Source organism: Phoca vitulina, unplaced genomic scaffold (genome assembly GCF_004348235.1).
Source record: "Phoca vitulina isolate PV1807 unplaced genomic scaffold, GSC_HSeal_1.0 scaffold16, whole genome shotgun sequence".
NCBI lineage: Eukaryota > Metazoa > Chordata > Mammalia > Carnivora > Phocidae > Phoca > Phoca vitulina.
Window position 1 is genome coordinate 30,547,576 of NW_022589719.1, and position 15,673 is coordinate 30,563,248.

The 15,673-nt window shown below is 62.8% G+C and overlaps 4 protein-coding genes across 8 annotated transcripts; 3 read left to right on the forward strand and 1 right to left on the reverse strand.

Moving 5' to 3' along the window:
• Window positions 1-85: 85 nt before the first annotated feature.
• VEGFB (vascular endothelial growth factor B) lies at window positions 86-3,356 on the forward strand. 2 transcript variants are annotated; one of them, XM_032413948.1, is made up of 7 exons: window positions 86-199; window positions 759-801; window positions 1,109-1,305; window positions 1,492-1,565; window positions 1,786-1,821; window positions 2,074-2,309; window positions 2,916-3,356. In XM_032413948.1, exons 1-6 carry the CDS (start codon window positions 140-142, stop codon window positions 2,285-2,287), a joined length of 624 nt encoding a protein of 207 aa, XP_032269839.1. In that variant the 5' UTR covers window positions 86-139; the 3' UTR covers window positions 2,288-2,309; window positions 2,916-3,356. The 2 variants fall into 2 exon arrangements, with proteins under 2 accessions (XP_032269839.1, XP_032269840.1); XM_032413949.1 differs by having other exon boundaries at window positions 2,175-2,309.
• A 1,846-nt stretch (window positions 3,357-5,202) lies between these two features.
• FKBP2 (FKBP prolyl isomerase 2) lies at window positions 5,203-7,999 on the forward strand. Of its 4 annotated transcripts, none has more exons than XM_032414119.1 (6): window positions 5,203-5,329; window positions 6,585-6,753; window positions 7,084-7,196; window positions 7,318-7,364; window positions 7,725-7,760; window positions 7,851-7,999. In XM_032414119.1, the coding sequence occupies exons 2-6, from the start codon at window positions 6,589-6,591 to the stop codon at window positions 7,910-7,912; spliced, it is 423 nt and encodes a 140-aa protein (XP_032270010.1). In that variant the 5' UTR covers window positions 5,203-5,329; window positions 6,585-6,588; the 3' UTR covers window positions 7,913-7,999. The 4 variants fall into 4 exon arrangements, with proteins under 4 accessions (XP_032270010.1, XP_032270013.1, XP_032270012.1 ...); XM_032414122.1 differs by lacking the exon at window positions 5,203-5,329 and adding an exon at window positions 5,652-5,732; XM_032414121.1 differs by lacking the exon at window positions 5,203-5,329 and adding an exon at window positions 5,770-5,859.
• On the forward strand, window positions 5,336-6,366 carry LOC116638272 (translation initiation factor IF-2). Its single transcript, XM_032414118.1, has one exon. It carries the CDS (start codon window positions 5,478-5,480, stop codon window positions 6,273-6,275), a length of 798 nt encoding a protein of 265 aa, XP_032270009.1. The 5' UTR covers window positions 5,336-5,477; the 3' UTR covers window positions 6,276-6,366.
• A 379-nt stretch (window positions 8,000-8,378) lies between the features above and the next one.
• Window positions 8,379-10,779, reverse strand: PPP1R14B (protein phosphatase 1 regulatory inhibitor subunit 14B). Its single transcript, XM_032414449.1, is given in 6 exon segments — window positions 8,379-8,715; window positions 8,811-8,843; window positions 9,157-9,240; window positions 10,354-10,635; window positions 10,637-10,743; window positions 10,746-10,779. Coding segments are annotated over 6 exon segments (609 nt in total). The 3' UTR covers window positions 8,379-8,646.
• Window positions 10,780-15,673: the final 4,894 nt, after the last annotated feature.

A 15,673-nucleotide genomic window follows, 5' to 3' on the forward strand; every position in this document is an offset into this window, starting at 1 on the left:
CGCGGAGGAGCCGCCCCCCGCGCCCGGCCCCCGCCCGCCGCGCCCGGGCCCGCGCCATGGGGCTCTGGCTGCCGCCGCCCCCCGCGCCACCGGGCTAGGGCGATGCGGGCGCCCCCGGCGCGCGGCCCCCGCGGGCACCATGAGCCCCCTGCTCCGCCGCCTGCTGCTCGCCGCGCTCCTGCATCTGGCCCCCGCCCAGGTACGTGCGTCCCCGACATCCCGCCCGCCCGCCCGCCGTGCCCTCTCTCAAGGTTGGCGGAAGTGGGGAGTCGCGGAGCGGCCTCTGCCTCGGGGATCCGCGGGGTCGGGCTGCGGACCGGGGCGTGGCGGGGATCCGGCCAGGGCATCCCCCGGGAGGAGTCCCTCCCCGTCTGCCCGCCAGCCCGCCAGCCCAGCCCTGGGCCACTCCCCTGCCCCACCCCGTCCCCTGGGTTCAGCCGGGGGCGGAGCCGCTCGGTGCCCGCAGGACTTGGTTCGGCGCCCACCGTGTTCCCTCCTGACCCGCGGCGTCCGAATCAGCCGGGCCCCCAGGCTTAGAGATTGGACGCCACCAACGCGGCCACTGTCGTGGCTGGGGCAGGTCTCCGGTGGCCAGGAGACGACAGGTAAAGCTAGAGTGACCCCAGGAGCAGAGCAATCTGGAAAAATGTCATAGAGGAGTTGAAGCCTTTTGACGGCCAGGGCAGAGCCCCGGGGACAGCGACAGGGCGAGCCCTTCCTTGAATGCACCTTGGGTCCAGGTCCCTTCTCTCCTACAGGGCCCCGTGTCCCAGCCTGATGCCCTCGGCCACCAGAAGAAAGGTAATAGTAACAATAACTGCGCTAACCAACACTGAGGAGGTTTGCCCGTCACCTTGTGTAATCCCAGCCACTCTCCAAGACTCGAACTCTTATTCTGCCCATTTCGCAGAAGAGGAAATCGAGGCAGTGGGGTTCCTGGGTTCCTGGGCCGGGGAAGGCAGGTTGTGAGGGCAGAGAGACGGCTAGTGGAGGGTGGCTGCGACACAGGAATTAGGGAGAACAGCTGTGGGGGGACAGGGGACAGGGGAACTAGGGAGGAGCTGCAGGAAACCCAGGGGGGACTTAACCCTTGTGCATCTGCCCCCAGTGGTGTCATGGATAGATGTCTATACCCGTGCCACCTGCCAGCCCCGGGAGGTGGTGGTGCCCCTGACTGTGGAGCTCATGGGCACCGTGGCCAAGCAACTGGTACCCAGCTGCGTGACGGTGCAGCGCTGCGGGGGCTGCTGCCCTGACGACGGCCTGGAGTGCGTGCCCACCGGGCAGCACCAAGTCCGAATGCAGGTGCCGGGGCAGGTGGGGTGTGCCCAGCTGGCGTGGATGCTGGGGCTCTGGGGGCGGTGGGACTGGCGGGGGCAGTGGCCAGAGCCTTGGCTGGTGGGCGAGCGGTTCTCCCTCCAGCCCATGGAGATTCTCCCCCCACCCCCCGCCTCTCTCTCTCATTGTCTCTCCTCTATCTCTGGAACACAGATCCTCATGATCCGTTACCCGAGCAGTCAGCTGGGCGAGATGTCCCTGGAAGAACACAGCCAGTGTGAATGCAGGTGCCAGCCAGACCCCCGCTTCTGAGCTCACAGAGACCAGGCTCCGGCGGGGGCGGGGGGCCAGGGGGCGGCGCCGGGCATGGTGGCACACCACAGTGGGGACCAGATTGCCAAGACTCGCACTGGGGTAGGCCTGGGATCTGGGGTAAGACAGTAGGAGGCTTGGCTTTTCTGATCCTCTTCCTCCTCCTTGTGTCTGTCTGTCTCTCTTACTTTTCAGACCAAAAAAGAGAGAGGGTGCTCTGAAGCCGGACAGGTGAGTCTCTTGGGCTCTTGCTGAAATGGGGTTGGAGCCCAGGCCCAGCAGCCAGGATGTAACGTGTGGATGGGGCGGAGGGGGTGGGGGTGTGAGTGTGTCAGGAAGCTGCAGTCCTGTCCCCTCTTTCTCCTCCCACTGTGTCCCCCTGTCCCCTTTTTCTCTGCTCCCCGAGTCTGTGCGCTCTGGCCCAACCCCAGCTCCTGGGAAGACTTTCCTTTCCCGCCCCAGACATGTTGCTTCTCCTCCTAGGGCTTCCACTCCCCACCACCGCCCCCAGCCCCGCTCCGTTCCGGGCTGGGACCCTGCCCCCGGAGCACCCTCCCCAGCTGACATCACCCATCCCACTCCAGCCCCAGGCCCCTCTGCCCACGCTGCACCCAGCGCCGCCAGCGCCCTGACCCCAGGACCTGTCGCTGTCGCTGCCGACGCCGCAGCTTCCTCCGTTGCCAAGGGCGGGGCCTAGAGCTCAACCCAGACACCTGCCGGTGAGGAGCTGCGGGCGGGCGGCATCTGTTTGGGAAGGCCTCGGGGCTCCCGGAGCGGGTCCGGGGTGAGCCTGTCAGGGAAGGGGAAGCTGCCGAATGTGCCGAACAGATATTTACCAGGCAGCCACCAGGATCAGTGTTAACAGAGTTCACATTCTCATGTGGGAGTCGGGCTTGAGGATACATGATGCCCGCAGAGGAGGTCAAGGGCTGAGGTCAGGGGCACCCGACATGGGTCCCTGAGAGGTCACAGAGGCCCCAAAGGTAACATCTGCCTGCAGTCAAGATGAGAGAGACGGCTCTCCAGTTTGTGAAGCTCTGGGCCTTCCTAAAGGCTCCTGTGGGAGACATTTGTCCCACCTTGGGGACTCTGTGAGAGGCCAAGGGACACCATGGAATCCTTGTCCACCCTTGTCCAAGGTGCTTCTCACCCCTCCTCCCTTCCACAGTGAGGCCATGGGGTGGCATCACGTGGGCCAGGCCAGTTGGGGCTCGCCAGGAGTGGTAGGAAAGAATGGGGTTCACAGAAGGTAACAAAGGGGTGAATCTAGAGGAGCACGGGCTGAGCCGTGCCCACATGACCAGACCCCTTCCTCCCTTCCTCAGATGCCGGAAGCTGCGAAGGTGACACGTTGCTTTTCAGACTCCGCAGGGCCACTTGCCTCACAGGCCGCGCCCCCGCCCCAGAGGGGGACAAGAGGGCAACATGTTGAGAAGAGCCCAGTCCCAAGATCTCCGCGTGGGCAGAAGCTGCTCCAGGACCTGGGCCTCTCAGAGGACTTCCCAGCTGTCCCGGGTCCCTCCAAGGCTGCCACCCAACAGGGTGGGCAGCTGGACGAGGAGATGTTAGGCAGCACCAGGGGTCGCGGACTAACCCGGGAGAGAAGGGGTCCCATCTCCGTTTTCACCCACCAGGTACAAGTGAGCGTCTTACAGCTGGCTTCTCTGTCGCCTCCCTAAGAAGACACCGATCCTCCACACATACTGGGAGTTGGGCTTCGGTGTGAGAACTGTGAACCCCTGACCCTGATAAAAGAGATGGAAGGAGCTGTCCCTGCCTGTGTCACTGTTTGTCACTGTCCTGGCTGGGGGATTCAGGCATTCTGCGTCACAGTGCCTCCTCGAGCCAGAGCTGGTCTTACTCCTTCATTGTGTCTGTGGAGGAAATGAGGCCCGAGGTCCCCTACCAGGTCACGGACAGAGCCGGAACTGTGTCTTCTTAACAGTCCTGTTGTCACATCCAGGCCCTGTCCCCCCTGCTCATCACAAAGGCTCCTTTCTGGAAGGAGATGGCCTGCTGTGGCCAGTGAGCTTGAGGTGGGACCCAGATCTGCTGAATGATCTAGGTTGTCACTGCCCCCTCTCTGAGCCTCAGCTTCCACATGTGTACACGGAGGGAATGGATGAGCTCTATGGCCCCGGCCCTTGGGCTCCAGGAAAGTCACTATGTCTTCACTTGATAGAAAAACCCATCTTCTGTGGCGGGCAGCACTCTCTATATAAGCTACTTCCTCTAGCTTAACTCTGAAGGCACGCCCCTGCCCTGTCCCCGCCTCTGCGAAAGGGAAGTACCCAAGGCTGGTGGGCTTGGTTTGGGAGATAGGTCCCCTCACCCCCAAGCACACAGTTTTCTCCACCTTCACCTCCCTTCACCTTGGGCTCCCCACCAGCCCCTGCTTGGGACTCTTCTGACTTTTGTCTGACCCAGCCTAAGCTCTGCGCCCAGCCTTCTGCCTGCAGCCTCCAGTGGGGAGTGAGGGGCAGACCAAAGGCCAACCTTGGGGACCCAATGCTTACCTTGCTGAGACAGGACATTCGGGGGCAGAGGTTAACCCAAAGTGGCTACCCTAATGGAGGCCTCTGAGGTGGGAGATTGGAGGGCATGGTAGTGATCTTGTTGGGCCCAAGGCAGGAGTGGGGTTAAACCAGAAGAGACAATTCCTGTGATTACCGATTTCAAATCATTTTTCTCAGCTATGCTGTCACTGAAAATGCCATAGCTCAACAGAAGTGAGACAGATGAGGGCTGGGGACCCTAGAGCTGCCCCCTCCCCAGCCCACTCAGTGCTGGACATGCACAGTACTTTATATGCACCCCCTCGCTTAGTCCTCAATTCTAAGGTCAGCACTGGTGATTATCTTCCTTTTCCAATTGAGGAAACAGGCTCAGAAAGTCTGATGGACCTGGGGATGTGACCCCCAGTTGGCCGTCTGTAACACTCAGTTTAGGTTTCGTGGCCTCCCAACTACAAGTTCATTACTTCAGTTGAGAGATGTTGACTGGGCACTGCTGGGTGCTAGGGCACCTGAAAATACCAGTCTGGTTGGGGGAACCGGCCCAGCCAGACCACTGCCGTCATGACTCAGTGGTCAGTGTGCGGCAGGTAGAGGCAGGCCTGGACGCCGCGCGGAGCAAAGGGAGAGCATTAGCTGTGGGCCAGGGCCTGGGGGAGCACCTCATGGCCGCAATCCCACCGTGGCCCTGCCAGGTGGGTGTTGCCAAGCCCGCGGTACAGGGACTCCAGAGCCTACCAGGCCCAGGAACTTGCTCAAGGTCACATTGCCAGTCAATGAACGGCAGACCCCAAATTCAAACGCAAGTCTGAAGCCCAGGCTCTCTCCACTGCAACTAACTGGACACTGTGGATCCCGAAGAGGCCCAGGGACAAACGGGAACGCTGTGGGGGAGCCTGGGGATGAAATAAAATGGCGTCTCAAGAACCCCTCCGGGAACCCCTGTCCGCCTGACCTTAATTTCACCTCGACCGGAAGTGCCAAAGGCACTTTAGGAAGTCACTTTCACCTAACCTTATCGACTACCCAGCCACCGGAAGTAGCGCGTCGTCACGTGGTGGCGCGGGGGCGGGGCTGGGGGAAAGGCCGCCCCAGAGGGCGTGTGGCAGCGGGTTTCGCACAGTCCAATGAGGGCGGGCGGCGTGGCCCGGCCTGGTAGCGACGGTGACGCGCCTGCGCAGAGGCGGCAGCGCGACTGGGGTTGACTCCGGGGGCGCGGCGAGGAGGTGAGCGGGGGCCACAGCCCGGGCTGGGGGGAGCCGGGGTCCAAGGGGGCAGGCTGGATCAGGCCGGGCAGAAGCGGGCCGGGGCTCCGAGTGTTAACGAGGGATAGGTTAGGAGGAAATTGGGGGTTGGGGTCGGAGCTGTCTGGGGATGCCGCAGGGGGAGGGTTCTCACGCCGCACGGGGCGGAGCCCTGGGAGTCGGGGCGGGACGTGGTACAGAGACGGGTGGAACCTCTGAGCTGGTTCCAGTAGAAGGCGGAGCTCCGGGGCTGGGGGCGGAGCCAGGACAGGTAGGGGGCGGAGCCTGGTCCTTGGAGGAGGAGCTGGAACAGGGGGAAGGCGGAGCCTCGGGTTTGGAGACCGAAGGGGACGGAGCCCAGGCGCTGGGGGCGGGCCTTCAGCCGGTGAGTGGCGTGGCTACCGTTCAGGAAGAGGGGTCTGGTTCTGTTGAGGGCGGGGCTCCAGAGCAGGGGGCGGAACTACGTCCTCTAAAGGGTGGGGTCAAGGAGTCAAGCGAAGGGGTAGGCCCAGGTAATGGCCCGGGGCGTCCACGCGGGGGCGGTCTCCGCGGGGGCCGGGCCTGGGGACGCGGTAGGCCGAGAACTCCCCCAGGGGAGGTGGTATGGGTGGAGCGGGCTCGGCGGCCACCCGACACGGGGCCAGTCTGGGTACCCCGCAGGCCCCCGAGGGCTCAGAGCTGGGGCGGCGCCCCGGGCGGAGGCACAGGCGCGGCCTGGGGGGTGCCTCCGGAGGATCGGGGCTCCCCGGAGCCACCCAGCGGCGATGTATGGGTCCCTCGGGGCAGGCCCCCTGCAGCGGCCGCAGAAGTGTGGGTGTGCTGGGCGGGGGGCAACTGGGTGTGGCGTGAATGGGGTCGCCCGGTCGAGACAACTGCTGGGCAGCCAGATAGGGTCTGGACTTTGCGTAAAGGGACGGGTGGGAATTGAAGAGTGGAGCTGGGGACCGGGAGGGAAGGAAGGGCTGGGGGTGAGCAAAGGGGCGGGGCCCTGGCTGCTGTGGCCTCCCCTGACCCCCTCCCCCCGCTCCTGGGGTCCTCGGGCAAGCCCCCTTCTCACTGGACTGGTAAGTGTGGCCGCGGAGCCCGGGGGAGGGGGCGGTGACCCGGGACAAGGGGATCCCTAGGGGCAGGCAAGGTACGGTGGGGGTGGAATTCTCCTGGTACCTGCCCCTATTCCATGCCTTCCCCGCCCTACCCCCCGGTCTGTTGGTCGGTCGGTTGGGGTCTGTCCCCGCAGAGACATGAGGCTGAGCTGGGTCCTGACAGTACTGTCCATCTGCCTGAGCGCCCTGGCCACTGCTGCGGGGGCCGAGGGCAAACGGAAGCTGCAGATCGGGGTCAAGAAGCGGGTAGACCACTGTCCCATCAAATCGCGCAAGGGGGACGTCCTGCACATGCACTACACGGTGGGTGAGGGAGTGGAGCATTTGGGGTGGGTGGGGCTTCTGGGGACCTGAGAGGACTTGGAAGTGCGATCCCTCAGCCTACAAGGTGGGTGACCTTGGGCAAGTCCCCTCTCCCTTTTACACTAGTTTCCATAGTTCTACCCTGCTGTTCACTGCCTGATCCCCAGGTTGGCACCAGCAAGCAGTGACAATGTCCTATGAGCTGCCCAAGGCTCTGTCCCCTTCTAGGGCTATGGCTGCCAATGGGGAGCCAGCTTGGGGAGAGCAGCTGGGTGGGGAGGTGTGTCAGAGTGGACCCTCCTCTTCACTGGCCTTCCCATGGTCCCACAGGGGAAGCTGGAAGATGGGACGGAATTTGACAGCAGCCTGCCCCAGAACCAGCCCTTTGTCTTCTCCCTGGGCACAGGCCAGGTCATCAAGGGCTGGGACCAGGGGCTGCTGGGGTGAGTCAGGGGGCCATGGCTGTGGTCGAGGAGGTGGATTGTGGGAGGCAAGCCCCAGGGATGGGGTGGGGGGCAGGGAGCCTGGGTGCTTGCCATGTGCTGAGCATGTGTTGTCCTGCAGGATGTGTGAAGGAGAAAAACGGAAGCTGGTGATCCCATCAGAGTTGGGTAAGAGGCCCTTCCTAAGCCTGGAGAGGGGAGTTTGGGTGTGTGTCTGGGGAAGGGTGAAGGCTGGTTCAGCCTCTGCATTGGTTTCCACCCCGTCCATTCATTATAGCACATGCCTCTTCCAAGTCTAGCTAAGTCCAGCAGTGAGAACAGGGCACGACCCCTGGGACACTTGATTCTGGTGCCCACCCTCTGCCCTCTACCAGAACTTTTGTAGCCCCTTCCCGTCTCCATTACACCTTCTCCATTTCTGGCTTTCTTGTTGAGATGGGCAGAGGCCTGGCTTCAGCCTGGATGTCTGCAGCACATCTCTCCCTTTGCCTGACTACAGCTCACTGTTTCTTTGTGCATCTTTGACAGGGTACGGAGAGCGGGGAGCTCCCCCAAAGATTCCAGGTAATATACCTTCCTGTCCCCCCAGGTCCTGCACCCATCTCATCTCCCTGTGGTCCTGGTTCTCATTCTGTCCCCTCTTCTCCCCTGCAGGTGGTGCAACCCTCGTGTTTGAGGTGGAGCTGCTCAAAATTGAGCGACGTTCAGAACTGTAGCGAAACTGGGAAGGGGCAGCGGAGAGGCCCCCATCAGGGACCAGACTGTTTAAAAAAAACCAAAAAACAAAAAAAAAAACCCTTAAAGCCCATGAAGTGAGCCTGTGTGTGTTTGTGGGCCCCGAGAGACTTAAAACCCACAGCTTCAGGCGGTATACGCTCTCCCTTGGCACCACCCAACCCCTCTTCTTTCTTGGCTGCAGAGAGCCTTGGGTGTGGGCTCAGTGACATGGGGATCACGATGGCCAGGCCCTAGGTGGCATGGTGGCCCCTGGCCTGCCAGCAGCAACACCACTTCCCCCAGCCCCCCAGCCACTTCCAGCTCTTGGTCTGGGAGCCAGCACTGGGCTATCGCCATGGCTACAGGGCCCTCAGGAAGGCCTGTGCTCACCTGGGAAGAAGCTGAGCTGATGGCAGTTCTAGAGCAGTGTGTCCACCCTAAAAGAGACCAGCTGAACCTGTAAGCTGCACCAAAGGCATATCCTAGCTTTATTAAAGGGCCGCGCCGCAGAGTCAATATAAAAACACAAAAAGTCCCATCAGTTTAATAACAATAAAAAACCCCAAAAATGGAAAACTGAGGGGGCAGGGAAGAGGCCCCTGGGCCAGGGGCACGGGGAGCCCTGCTCACGGCACCAGGCCTGGCCGCAGGGCCCCCCGGTATTGCTGTTGCTACGAGGTCGGGGGGCAGCGATTGTCCTGTGGGAGCCACCGTTCACCTGGGTCAAGGACCCTTACTTCTTCTGGGGTGTGCTCAGCTTCTGCATGCCCCGGATCTTGTCCAGCAGGCCAGAGATGAAGGCCTGAACAGAAGGGAGGACATTAGGGAGACCAGACTCCAAGATGACAGACACCCAGGCTCCTCTCACGCCCGCCTCTGGGGAAACCACTTACTTACCTCAGTGGGTTTGTAACAGTCAACCAGCAGCTCCTAGGAGGGTGTGGGGAGGGGTAAGTATGGCTGTGAGTTCTAAGGAACAGCGACCTAGGGTTCACCTGTGCCCACTTCCAAGGGCCTGGGGCCACCCCAAGGTGCAGGCGATGCCAGGCCACCCAACAGCTAGGCAAGCACCATCAGCCCCATTTGACAGAGGCGGAGGCCAAGGCTCACCGTCACAGAGCTGAATGACTAAAACCAAAGGAGGCCTAAATCCAGAGCCTTGCTCACCCAAGGGGCAGTGCCTCCAGCCCCCTCCTCCCTGATCCCCCTACCTGGCCCTGCTGTCTCCCAGCCCCTCTCTCACCTTGACCCTGGCAGCCCGGGTATCATCACTCTCCATGTCCAGGAGTTCGTCCACATCAATCTCCAACTCCGGGATCTCCTCTTCCTGGGGTGGGGGTGGGGGAGGAGGGAGAGACAAGGGCCTGAGTTGGGGGAGAGGGTGTGAGAGGGGCTCTGGCTGAGGCCCCTGCCCTACCGCAGGATGAGCCAGCCTTCCTCACCCAGCCTACAGCGGCAGCTGTCCGAGGAAGAAAACAGATCAGGCCTGTGCCAAGGCAAAATGCCCAATGGGGGGGGGGGAGCTTCCTGTCCCTGCCAGTTGGGCACCGTGGGTGCCAGACAGGGCCAGACAGCTAGGGCTGGGGGACCCTGGGCTGAGAACCCTGCAGATGTGTTGCCCCAACTTCCCGGCGCCCCCTCCCCCAGTCAGCGCACAGGTGGGACCAGCTGTCTCAACTCCTCACAGCCCCTCCCCCTCCCCCAAACACCTGTCACAGCTTCCCAGGAGTGGGGAGGAAGTACAGGGTGAGGGGTCAGTGGGAAGGACCCAGGCCTGCTAAGGGGGAAACAAAGAGCCTATGCTTTGCTGAGGGAGGGGGTGCCCGCCCCCCCCCCCCCCCCCCCCCCCCAGGAAGCCTCTATCCAGTCTGGAGCCAGCTGCATTCCAGGGCTGGTCTAGGGTAGGCAGCACAGGGCAAGCCCACTCCTCCACCCTGCCCCCCGGGGCCTGAGTCACCATTTGAGCAAGGAAGGAGTCATGGGGTGGAGAACCAGAACCCAGAGGACAGCTAGCCTGCCCCTACACCAAAATGGAGCTGCAGGCTGGCCCATTAGAACAGCCCAGACCCTTTACAATCCCACCAGACTTGCGCCTTTTAACCAGTTTAGATTAGGAGGCACCAGGTAGACCTCCTTCCACCGCCAGCCCGGGCTAGCCTCCTGCCTCCTGCCCATGGCCCAGGCTATCCCTTGAGGCTTCTACAAGACCCCAAGCTTGACCAGGGTAGTGACATGAGGGCGTCACGAGAGAGAAGACAGGAGTGACTTAAGGTCAGACAAGAAAGAGCACACACTGGGGGCGGGGAGTATAGAAAGGGAGGGGAGCGCGCGGAAGCGGAGCGCCCATTGACTCCAGGTGACAGGCAGCAGCAAGGTGGGGTTCCCAAGCAGCCCGACTAGGGCACGATTTTAGGGTCTCGGCGCAGAGTAGGGGACACACCTGGCAGTCGTAGAGGCGAGTGAGCTGCTCCAGGATCCACTCCTCTAGGTTGAGGCGCTTCCGTAGCTCCTTGCGGTCGTACTTGACCGTGACCTTCCCTTGGCGCCTCACTGGGCCCTCGTCGTCCGCGCCGCCCGGGCCCTCTCCTGCAGCCCCAGGGGGGCTCTGAAAGTAGACGCGGGGCCCTGGGCCACCACTGCCCGGCCCGGGGGCCGGGGCCGCCAACGCCGCGCCCCCCGCGGGGCCGCTGTCCGCCATGGCGGCCGCCGGGGCCACGTGCGCGCGTCGGGCCCCTCCCTGCGCCGCCACCTCCGGGACGCCCGCCGGCTGGCTCCGGGCCGCTGGCTCGGGTTAGCTCGCGGGCTCGGCTCCGCGCGGCTCCGCGGCGAGGGCGGCGGCGGGGGCGCCCGGGGGCAGCTGCAGCATGCGGAGCCCCCGGGCCTGGCCTGGCCGCGCCCCGCCCCCTCCCCGCCGATCCGCCCGCCCTTTGTCCCCCGCGGCCGCCGCCCGAGCCGCCGCCGCCGCCGCCGCCGCCGAAGCCGCTTTCTCTGTCTCGCTCGCTTCCCCCGCCCCCCGACCACACCCCCTTAAAGGGCCAGTCCCTCCGCAGGCCCCTCACTCCCACCCCGCCCCCGGGCAGGGGATAGGGGAGGGTCTAGTCGTCAGGGGTTTGGGCCTGGCTGTTTGATACCCCTTTTAACCTTTCTGCCTCAACCCTGGCGTTCTAGGCGCCCAGTACCGGGATTTGGGCTCCTGCCGGGATGCTAGTGTTCTGTCCTCACTGATGCAAAAACAGGGGTCATCTGGGAATGGAGGGGAGTGGGCAGTATGTGCAGGACGAGGGTCTGGAGAGGAGACTTGGGAGCCCCTCAGGTCTGGGTCCTCCGGTCCTTGGCCAGAGGAGGGCAAGCAGCCTCCTCCGCGTAGACCGACACGTGGACCAGGCTCCCAAGGGTGGAGGGGTGGAGAAAGGGGACAGGAGCTGCCCAGGTCCCCGGACGCCCTACTCGGCGAGGACACGCAACCCCCACGGTGGAGGCCCAGGGTAGGGGCGAGCGGAACCGGCTCAACGGCCCGAGGGGCTAAACCCTAGGCTGCCACCGCCCCCCGGCCAAGATGGCGGCGGGGAACGGAATTATGGGAAACGTAGTTCTCGGAGTCTGGCCGGGCCTGGCCGCCCCTCCCTCTCAGCGGAGCCAGGGCGGGGAAGCGCAGAACTTGTTTGGGGCGCCCTCGTTCGGCTGGCTTCGACAGGGCGCGGCCAGCCGCGCCTCCACCTGCCCCCCCAACTCCCCGCAACCTCTATGTGTACAAAGAGGGAACTCAGAAGTAAAGAGCTGGGAAATGGGGGAGACGGTACCCCCGATAATAAAAATGATAATAACAGCTGACCCATAAAAAGCGTTCCTCGGGTCGGTTCCATACAGTCGGCTCCAGCTTGAGGCCACCTCATTCACTCTCCCACAGATCGTTGCCCTGCAGCGCCTTCTGTCCTTCAGCATTCACAGGCGCCTTACCTGGCCCACCTCTCTCTGACAGACCGTGTTTCTCATTTCGGCACCCCGTGAGATCTTCCGTATCTCTGAATGGTCTCTCTCATTCATGGGATCTCTGTCTCTCCCTTCTAGACTGTGTGCTCCGTGGGGCCCTTGTTTACTGCGGATGCCCAACATGCAGTGACCGGCTGGGCTTCAGACCCGCGTGTATGGAGCAGATGACCCGATTCTTGCTGAACTCCCAGCACCAGTGTCAGACTTGTAACTGTTGGCTGAACACGTGACTGAATGAAAGAATGAATGGCTTTCTCTGTGCCTAGCATTTCCTCAGAAGCTCATGGCCAAGATTCAGTGAGAAAATACGTGGAAGGGTCAATGACAGTACCACAGAGGTCAGCTTGTGAACCCAGACCCCCTGACACAAAGTCTCTACTCACCCCCCCATCCGCCCCTAGAAAGCACCCAACAAGGGCGTCTAGCCCCTCAGAGATGCTTCCACGGACGGCAGGCTCGCCCTCCGCAGTCCCAGGCTGAGTCTCAGCATCTGAGGGGCAGCAAGCCGTTCTGCCCCAGTCTCTCACAGACACCTTCTCTCTGGATGTCAGAGAAACCCACTGCAGCAGGCACGGTTCAGAGACAGGCTGAGACCAGCCCAAGGTCACACAGCGGGTGCTGCGGCCAAACTCAAACCCAGCACTTTGAGCTTACCCTGTAGCTGGGAGAAAGAGACAATGAATGCAGAGGCTTGGAATGGTATGTGTTGCAGGTGGGGCCTGGGTTGGGGGCAGGTTCTCAGGGCGCGTCTCATGCCTCCTCCCTTCCCTCCCTTCTCCTGGTCTTATCCTCCTGTCAGCCAGCCTAGGGAGCTGGTGGAGGGCTGACCCTTGCTCTTGCAGATTAGGCAGGACCCATTATTTCCACTAGGAGCCCCATCCCTGGCCTGGCCCCTGGCTCCCAGCCTGGCCTGTGGGAAGAGCAGTTTACCCGAGTCCAAATTCCCTACTACAGCCCACCTCACCCCACCAGGGCAGGTCTGCTCTCTGAACCACAGCGTTGATTCAGGCCTTAGGGGTGCTCATAGTTAAGAGGGGAGATATATATACCATAACTTGCTGTGGGAATGGAGCCTACAGGCCATAAAGATCCAGGTCCCAGCCCTCGATGCTGTGAGCCCAAGTGACGGCGTTCCTATCCCTCCTGCCCTGAGGGCTAGTGTGAAGGCCTCCTGTCATGTCCAAATTTTGGGGTACTCCTGGGGGTTCTCTGGGCAGGGTGGGGAGGAACTGGGGATCCTCTTCCTGACACTCCCACTTTCCATCCCCACTGCTTCTGCTCGTTCGGTCCCTTGCCATGGCCACCCACCCTGAGAACATGGTCATGCTGGCCTGCAGTCTTGTGGGAGGCTGGGCTGCCCTGCACAGACCCTCAGAATGGAAGAACTGGGTTCAAATCCTCGCTCTGCCCAGCCCGTTGGGAGGCCGTGAGCAAGTCGCTTACCTGCTCTGAGCCTCTTCCAGGGGGCTGATTCTACCAAGCTCCGGTGGCTGGGGGCCGAGAGCTCGGTGCTGAGGGCCTACATCCCAGCCCTTGCTCTCCTGCCTAAACCCTCCTGGGACTGGAGTATGCGGCCGCCACCGCGCCTCATCTTGCAGGCCTCAGACTGTGGCTCCCCAGCTCCACCCCACCTGAGGTCCCAGCCCCCTCTCCACCAGAGTGCAGCTAAGGCTGCTTTCAGCACCTCTTTGAAGCAGAGGCCCTGGAGAGGGAGGGTCCCGTGGGCCAAGACCGCTCCCTTAATCGAGGGTAGAGGTGGAAAGGCTGCCTTCCTTCCACCATTACTGCTTGCCAAGAAACCCTATCACCATTATCAAGCCTGGAAGAAAGTGTCCGAGGAGGAAGGAGCCCTTTAATAGGGGCTACCCTGGCCTTGGGAGACATGGGGTGGGGGGGGCAGGGAGAGGCTCAGGCTCAGGAAACAGGCTCCCATCCTGTTTGCCAAGGAGCTGCTGCCCAGCATATCTCTGAAGTATCCCTGTCCAAGGCCTAGAACCCTGGCTCTGGCCTGCTAGCCCCGGCACTGGCTGGCAGGCCCTCTGCCCCAGAGCGGATCTGTGCCCTTTCCTCTTCCTCCCTGATGCCTCCCAGTCTGCTAGCCACTCATCATATGTCCAGCTGCCTGCAGCTAGGGGTCATCTTGTACCCATTTGCTTCTTTCATGCCCCCGCAATCTCCAGCTTCTGGACAAGGTGACTGAGGCACAGAGGGGCTGGGTTCTGCTGTAGACTTGAACCCATGCCTGGGGGAGCAGAGGCCGCCACTCTCCACCCTGCATGGCTCTGCCCAGTGAGACCCGGTGGTCTCTGGATCCCTCAAGGGTATGGCTCTGCTCTTCTTTTGAGAGAGGATGAGGGGATCACACGTCCTGCCCCCCTTTCTCTGTCTCCTCAAGGGCAAGGAGTGGAGGCAGGATGAGCCAGCCTTCAAGTCAGAGGGCTAAAATCCTCCTACAAAGTTGCGTGACCTTGGGCAAGTCCCTTCCCCTCTCTGGGCCTCAAGTGTAAATAGTAATCCCACCCCACAGGGTCTCTGCCAAAGGCAAGGAGATTCCTTAGGTTAGAGCTGGTGTCCCACAAGGTGGGGATTTTGAGGATGGCCGGTGCCAGGCAGGGCCTCCCCTTAGGGGTCTGAGAGCCTGGGGCGAAGGGGCCTGCAGGGCCCGCTCCTCCTTGGCTGACCCCTCCTCCCCCAGAACCAGCTCTAGTCTCTTTCTGGGTTTCTAGGTGACTTGGCTGGCCCCTCTGGATGAGTTCTACTTTAAACCTACTGCTGCTACTGCCTCTGTATTGGGGGGGCTCCCACAGGGGCCCCCAGGCAGGAGCCCTCCCCCCCAGCCAAGCCCTGCGGGAGGGGCTGCAGCCCCCACCTATCCCAGTGCCCATGCGCCTTCCCCCTCCCATCCCTGGAGCGCCGATTTCAGGGCACCTGCTGTAGGCCAGGCACCGCAGAGCCCCTCCTCAACCCCCCTTGTCCGCGGACACCCGCGAGGCTTCTGAACCCTCTGGGCAAACGAGCAGAGCAGTTGTCTCCGTCGCAGGGTTCAGTAGGAAGCCCCACAGGGACAGGGTCCAGGTTCAGTCATGGGGGTCTACAGAACAAGAAGGGGGCTGTTCTAGGGCTTACTCTGGAAGACCAGGATGCTTAGGTCCTTAAAGGAGGCAGCAGGCGCCCGGCCTCCCCGGGCTAGGGACGGGGGAGGGGCGCCTGCCGGCAGGAGGCCCATTAGCTGGCTAAGTGCTCCCAGGGAGGGGGGGGAAGGGAACCGAGCTGCGGCAGGAGGGGGTGAGGCGAAGTGAGGGCAGAGAGGGGGGGTGGGAGTGGCTTTTCCTGCACTCAGCTCAGTGTTGCTGGAGTGTGGTGGGGGCAAGGCTCTGCGCCCCCGGCCCTAGCCTGGCCCTCCGGTAGTACCCTCGCCCCCGCCCCTCCGAAACCTAAGCCGGCTGACCCCCTCCCAGTCTTCAGCAACGCCCTCTACACCCAGTCCCTCTGGCTGCACCCTAACAACCACCCTGGCCCCAAGCTCTGTCCTCCAACCCCAGGCAAGTCCGGATGAGCACCCCCAGCGAAGCGCCGGGGGCCCTGTTATGCCCCTGCCCCATCCCCCCTCGGGCTGCAGTCGCCGCCCCGGCCGCCAGGGGGAGCCGCCGACACGGGGCGGGCGGGCCCGACGCGGGTGGGAGGGGGCGGTGCCCCTGCGGCCCCGCCCCCGCCCCGCCCCGCCCGGGCCCCGCCGATTCTCTGGTCTGTCCGGGACAGACTGGCGGGCG